At 34.4% G+C, this 7693-nt stretch overlaps 1 protein-coding gene across 1 annotated transcript; it reads right to left on the bottom strand.

Annotated features, from left to right (window-relative positions):
- On the bottom strand, positions 3461–7466 carry LOC109835544. The gene is made up of 6 exons (XM_020403512.1): positions 7344–7466; positions 4962–5083; positions 4605–4670; positions 4049–4544; positions 3835–3854; positions 3461–3776 (listed from the first exon to the last, which is right to left on the bottom strand). Exons 1-6 carry the CDS (start codon positions 7464–7466, stop codon positions 3461–3463), a joined length of 1143 nt encoding a protein of 380 aa, XP_020259101.1.

Here is a 7693-nt window from a genome sequence, read left to right as displayed (position 1 = left end):
TTTGAAGAGGAAGATAGAGAGCAGGAGATGAAAGTAGATGAGAAAGAGGAAGAGAGAGAGCAGAAGATGATTAAGGAAGGAAAGGAAGAAGAGAAGAGAAGTGCAGAGAAAGTGGTGGAGAGGAAAGTGGAGGAGAAAGACTTGCTACAAGTTTATCAAAAGAGATTGAAGAAAGTTGTTTCCAAAGGGACAAGGGGACCAAGTACCAGAATCAGGACGCGATCTTAGCTAGTCTGAACCCCTTTTACTGAAGAAAAGAAGAATGTAGCTCATCCAGATATAATTACAATTTCACACCATAAGGAGGATGATAGGAAAAAATCAGATACTACTGCAAGCATGGTAAATGCACTTGGGATTTTCAAAAGAATTAGAAAATCAAGAAGAAGGAGGAGGCTTTGTTGAAGTTGCTGAACGAGGGTATTCCTGTTGTTGATGATTTTAGTATACGCTTGGTTGATAGTGAAAGAACATGTAGCGGCAAAGCTCACACTAGAGGAGAATAGCTGGGTCTCAGAGTTTTGCAATCAGAAAGCTCATCGGTAAGTTTAATTCATGTAAACTAATGTATCTATATGCATGTTTATGTTAACAGATACATGTTAACTTATGCACATTTATATTAACCTTTGCTAGAACATGTCATTGCTCACTGTTATATGTTAACGTTTCCATAATTATGTTAACTTATGCCCATTTATGTTAACCTTTGCTAGAACATGTAAGCTTTCATTGTTATATTGTTATATGTGCACGTATCGATACATTTATGTTAACCTTTGCTAGAACATGTAAGCTTTCATTGTTATATTGTTATATGTGCACGTATCGATAACAACTGTTAATGTTTGTATCTTTCTGGTAAGCTTTCATTGTTATATTGTTATATGTGCACGTATCGATAACAACTGTTAATGTTTGTATCTTTCTATCATACATCAGGTCATGTATTGTTGTTAATACGTCAAACAGTAGCATTAATTCTTTGGAGCTTCTCAATCTACTATGGGGAGGTCGTATTGATGACCATGCAAGTTTAATTGACTCACTATATGTATTTATGTCTTTTTTAAGTGTTGTGTTGTTATGCAATTTAATGTGTATCTTATGTATGGCAAATTTACAAGTCATGGAAGCTTTGATCAATAGAAAAAGCACATGGCTAGATAGCCCAGAAATTGCTCCCCTGAGCCATAATTATGGGGTTGTATCAGTCTTCTTCTACGTAAGTTAACAATTTTCTGCTACTAAGCTTCTTTAACTCCTGTTTACTCCTGATATAACATTATATTCTTGGCAATACAGCACAACATTTATGCAATCACTCCTGATTTCCCACATATCTGTACTTCATTTATACAAAAGCATGGTGTTGAAAGGAAGAATATACTCCTTATCCCGCTTGTGCATCAGGACCATTGGCATGTTGCTGAAGTCAGGTTAGATGAGGACGTTATCAAGCATTACAGCTCAGTTACCCACGATGCATATATTAAACTAATGAATAAAGTAATTGGTTTTATGGATCATATGAAGTCTGGTTTTGATTCCGATAATGTTTGGAGGAAGTTCAGATATGAAGTCGTCCCTTGCGAGCAACAGTCTGGAATGTTAGTATTTCACAAGTTTATCTTTTTCATTGCATTTAGCATCATATATCTAACAGAAGATCATTTGTATCTCTGTGTTACAGTTTTGGTTGTGGGCTTTTCGTTCCCTTATACATGAAGGCTATAATCAATGTGGCTGATACGATTCAGGTAACTAATCTAGGAGACAATTCTGCCGTCATCCGTGCCAGGCTTGTAGCCAAACTTCTTGTGGAAGGATGGGAACAGAGATATCAAGAGGAGATTGGAGCACAGGATGGGTGACAGTGTTATCATTATGTAGTAATTGAACAAGCTAACTATGAGAACAAATGTAGTCTTGTATACTAATTTGAACAGTTGTGGATGGGTGAAAGTTTGAAACTTGTTGTTATGGTACTTTTGTATAGGTTAACATATGTTGCTGAAAGTTAACCGATTTCATCAAAAGTTAACCAATTTTAGCGAAAGTTAACCAGTTTTAGCAAAAGTTAACCAGTTTTAGTCAAAGCTAACCAGTTTCATCGAAAGTTAACCAGTTTCAGCAAAAGTTAACATGTCGCTCTGAAAGTTAACCAATTTGAGTAAAATTTAATATGGTAACTTGAAATTTAACCACTTTGGATTAGATCAAATAGCTCTGGAAGTTAATCACTTTCAGTAAAAGTTTACAAGTCGATGTTCAATAAACTTACAAAAAATAATGTTTAATTTTCATACCACAGTTTTCAATTATGAACTGCACATGTTTCAGTTCATTTTCAACTTGCATATCATAATGTTTAAGCAAATTAGAACCACACAAAAACAACATAGAAAGAACGAACAAGTTTTCTATTTTTCAACTTCACGATTCGATTGCTTCAATGCTTTCTTTAACTGTTTTGTTTTGACTGCTATCTCATCTTCAATAGGTAATTCTTGGTGAACGGCCATGTTCCCCTTCATTGCATTAGCATTGTGAGCCCAAGCAAAAAACTTGCATTGCCTATTTGGGAACTTTGCACATCTTCAGAAGTATCTACCTTTGTTGTTCCTATTTTTGCACTACCTGATGGGGGTTGGAATTTTGTAGAAACAACATACCTATTCTAGTGCTTGAGAGCCCTCCTCAGTCTTCATCTCACAATCTCAAAATGAGATTTGAATGGATGTCTGGAACAAAAGATAAGGTTTTAGTTGAGCTTTGCATAACATTATATATTGCATATGGAACAAATAGCTAGCCATTGGGAATATGTCTGTTGGAATAGTTAATTAGCTAGTCGTTGCACAGTCACCTAGATTTGAGAACGGTCACCAATTTAAACTCAAACTTTAGGACTAAAAGGTAACCACTTAAGATTTAAACTCAAACTTTGGGCCTAAAATGTAACCACTTCAGCTAAAAGTAGTAGTACAGAGATAGTTATATATTAACATGTTCAAGTACAAAATTCAAAACATCTTGCTGACTTGCAGCATGTTACAATTGTCTCACAATATATAGTCCAAACTTGTATACAACTTATATTTCTCTAGCGCCATTCCTGTTGTAAGAAACATAACACACTAATCACCGATGGGCTCGTTGCAAGTTGATCCGTTGTGCCCCTCAGCTTTGCATCGACCACATTTGAAGGGACGTTTCAAGACTTCTCTGTTGTTTATGCATCTTGTTCTATTTCTTCCCCTCCTCTTCATGGTAATTGGTGGTAAAATCTGGATTTCATCCCTGGGCACACTCCGCTTCTCATAATCTGGTATGGGATATAATATTTTATCGTAGCTCTTTTTAAACGCTTCTACGGACATGAACCAGTCACAATATTGATATACCGCTCTTTTCATATTAAAGATGACTGCACAAGCATGCACACAAGGAATACGAGTTACGTCCCAAGCACGGCAAGTGCATGTCCTCTTCTCAAATCAACGTGAGTGGTTCTATGTGATTGCACTTCAAATATATCACCTCTAGATTGCTTAATATCTAAAGTAGATCCTTTTTCCATATGTTCTCTAACAATTTGCTCAGCTTTAGGACAAAGATAGCTTGTCCACTTATCAGCCATTATGCGTCTGTTGTTCATGCGAGTCATAATTTGTTTGCGGATATGCTCCAGCATTTGCAGGATACGCAACAATCGAGCTTCACGTATCCAGCTGTTAAAGGATTCTGTAATATTAGAAGTTACATAACCATATCTGCAAACATCAAAATAATAGAAAGTATGGTCAGCATCTAATATATAATAAGATTAACATGTAGCCACAAAACTTAACCTTTAGTATGGAACGTTAACATAACTACATGAAAGTTAACATATATTGGTAAACACTAATATATATCAGCGATAGTTAACCTACAGAAGGAAAAATTCACATATAAGCCAGATAATATCAGTGATAGTTAACCTACAGAAGGGAAAATTCACTCATAATGATTGAGTGCGGATCCTGATGCTAGGGAATAATACATTTGCCCAATGCTCTGGCGAGTAGTTAATTGCAATCTCATATGCAGCTGGAGACATCTCATATATATCATTCATGTAGTCGTTCCATTCCGTAACAGTGTATCTATAGCAAGTTAATTGGAGCAAATTCCCCAAAACTTGTACGTCTTTTGCCTTCATTCCCAAAGCTTTTAGTTTTGATCTAAAATTTTCAACCAGGTGCAGAACACATCTTGAGTGAATTGCTTCATGGAAATATTCTCTCACCGCTTCTCGAATCCCCTTGTAGGCATCAGAAATAATAACCAATTGATGGGGAGGATAGTATGGGTCTGGTCTTTCATACAGTATGGACCACAGGCCTTGAAGGAACCATCTCCAATTATCAACATTTTTCTGATCATATATGAAATATGCAAGTGGAAATATCCATTGGTCTCCGTCATATGGTATGGCGCTCAGGAGCGTGCCTTTGTATATGTCTTTCAAAAAGGTCTTATCCAAAAATAATAGGGGTCTACAACCATTTATGAAACTAATGATGCAAACAGTATAACATATAAACAGTCTTTTGAACCTTCCTTCATTCTGGTCGATGCAAATGTAGCTTCCTGGATTCGTTTCCTTCACCTTTTGCTCATACCTGTACAACAATATGACCACATTTTACATAAATATAATACATTGGAACATAAGGGTAATATATATTAACATAAAAGCTCATAATTTTTCATGAAACATAACAGTCCACGATGATAGCTAAAATATATATTAATAAAAATTAACATGAAGCATCTAAGGGAAATATATTGCATGATAAATTAACTACTAACATTGTGGGTGGAGTGACTACGATCAATATTTGTACATTTAAACAGATAACTGTAAAATTTATCATCTTAATTGATCGTAAGACTCATAACTAAAACCGTACATAGCCTCTTGTGCTCTTTCTTTGCCCCACCATATCTTACTGTATTCAAATCTAAATCCATATTGAGTGAGGAACTCCTTTTGCATATGTGAAAAATTAGGAGTGTTGGCATAAAGACTAGGCTATATTGCAAATAAGATAATGTTATGTCAATTATTAACAAGATATGAAGATGGTTAGGGGTTTGATCTAGTGCTTATGCAAAAATAAGTTGATATGACTCCATATTTCTTACTCGGTGAGGTATTTTTTGGTCTCTCTAACCATGCGCTTATTCTATCTATCAAAGCTTTCGTGACCTACAAAATTACCATGCAAGAATGAAAATTAACATGCACAATAATAAAACATAAAAGAAAGCTATGCATATATTTAACATATTAAAGTTGCATGGTCATCGAGACGGCTTCCACAAAGAAAATACAGAAGCTGTAAAGCATCAATACTACTATTCGAAGTATTGACAATAATACACCTCCTCAAATATAATAGTAAGACACAAAAGTTAACGGTTGCTAATAATAGTTGACATGTGCTAAAGAAAGTTAACAGGAAAGGGCAAATGTTAATAGGTTGTTATAAAAGTTAACATGTATCAATGAAAGTTAACATGAAAGAGCAAACGTTAATAGTTTGCGATAAAAGTCGACATGTAGCAATGAAAGTTAACGTGTACGAGTAAAAGTTAACACATATGTGTCCTAAGTTAACATATATAGTATAATATTAATAGTTATACACAAACATTAACATGTATGGTTAAAAGTTCATAGGTAATGTACAGGTAAACATGAATGAGAATTACGAATCTTACTGATGGAATTTCTAATTGCAAAAATTAGAAAGTCATTTATTCTCATCTTGTGTGAGCTTTGCTGCTACATGATCAGAATATTCTAAAATTGTGAATGAAAGTTCCTTCACTATCCTCTAGGCATATGCTAAAATTAGAAACATCATGAATACTCTTGTTTAACAACTTCAGAAGAGCTTCCTCCTTCTTCTTCTTGATTTTCCTGTTCTTCAGCAAATCCTAGTTGCATTCATCGGGTTTGTAGCAGTACTTGATTGTTTTTCTCTCCTCAATTTTCTGGTGTGATACTTCAATTATCTCTTCATCAATTCCCTTCTTCTTTCCTTCAGTGAATGGGGTTCGAACTAGCTGTGATCTCATTCTAATCTAGTACTCGGTGCCCTTGTCCCCGCCTTTGAAACAACTTTCTTCATCTTCTTCTGATACACTTTCGCCTCCGGTTCTATGAAGAATTTATCAATTGATATCTCCAACCTTCTCCTTCTTTCCCTCTTTTTTCTCTTCCTCTTTCTTCTATTCTTCTTTCTCTTCCTCTTTCTTCTATTCTTCTTTCTCTTCCCCTTTCTTCTCTTCCTATCTCTCCACATTCTCAGCATCCTCTTCTTTCCCATCTTTCTTCTCTTTTTCATTCTCCACATTCTCAACATCCACTTCCTGCCCTTCTTCTTTCTCCACTTCCTTCTCTTATTGCGTAGCTTCTTGGTTTTTCTCTTCTACTTTATCTATTTCCTTCTCCGTTTGCATAACCTCCTCCACAAAGCTTCTTTTCTAATATTGGTTACATTGCCATAATCGAAGCAACCAATATCATCACCCCTATCAAAAGAATCCAAAACATTGTTCTTTTTCTTCTATGTCTTAGTATGCCTATCATTCTGTGTTATAAGATTCTTTACATTCTTCTTCAGTTCTTCAGGGTCAATGAGATCACTGGTTCCTTCATAGGGTTCCACTTTCTTGTTAAGCCTTTATTTCTCCTTGGCGCAAGCATCTCATTGATATTGCTTACTACGCTTGACATCATGGAGTAATTTTCAATTTATTTTAGCAGCATTCCTCCAAAAATGAATTTGTTCATCACCTGTTAACTTTTTTATCTCATCTTCCCTCTCAAAAGCAACATTGATATGCTAGGAAACAATCTAAAAAAATTACTAAATAACTATTAGCTAGATAAACAATGAAAAATTAAGGATAAGTTATGAAAGACAACAAAATGTTGAAATGTTAACATGTAAGCCAAAAAGTTAACACATAAGGCTAAAAGTTAACATGTTACACTAAAAAAACTAACATGTACGAATGAACATTAACATGTAACAATGTACGAATGAACATTAAAAAACTAACATGTTACACTAAAAAAACTAACATGTTACACTAAAAAAACTAACATGTACGAATGAACATTAACATGTAACAATGTAAGTTAACATGCAACAATGTATGCTAACACGCACACAGAAAGTTAATATGAAAGAATCAAATTAACATGTAATTCTGATAAAGTTATAAAATTACGTTCGATATTAACATGCAAGAATGTGTAAAGAATAATTGATGCTTACGTAGCCTATTGATGAGCTCTTAGGTCTCTCCTTAACCATTTCTGACTTCTCCTTCTTCTTATTCTGAACAACCCTCTTTGGCAACGATTGCTCTATAGATTTAAGTAGTTCATGATACTGCATAACTAGTTTTAAAGTTTAATTATACTATTATTATTTAAATAGAACTCTATTTACAATTGTTATTCTCTCACTTGCAACATTACATGCAAATATATATAAGCCAAGAAATTACAATAATTTTCATAGCACTTTCATCTCCTTCTATAGATATGTGACTTTGTTATTTCTTTTTATTAGATTAGATTAAATTATTTTAAAGTAATTAATTATATTGCGTATTTAATCTT

Source organism: Asparagus officinalis, chromosome 3 (genome assembly GCF_001876935.1).
Source record: "Asparagus officinalis chromosome 3, Aspof.V1, whole genome shotgun sequence".
Classification (NCBI taxonomy): Eukaryota; Viridiplantae; Streptophyta; class Magnoliopsida; order Asparagales; family Asparagaceae; genus Asparagus; species Asparagus officinalis.
Note: the sequence above shows the minus strand (reverse complement) of the source record. Positions and strands in the feature narration are given on the sequence as shown.

Bases quoted from the DNA above. Each gene is read 5' to 3' on its own strand.
- LOC109835544 (XM_020403512.1), bottom strand. From the start codon at position 7,466: ATGCAGTATCATGAACTACTTAAATCTATAGAGCAATCGTTGCCAAAG. The intron at 5,084-7,343 runs GTAAGCATCAAT...TTTGCAATATAG, and splicing joins AGAGCTCATCAATAGGCTAC to CCTAGTCTTTATGCCAACAC. The intron at 3,855-4,048 runs GTATTATTCCCT...TCCATACTAAAG, and splicing joins CGCCAGAGCATTGGGCAAAT to GTTAAGTTTTGTGGCTACAT.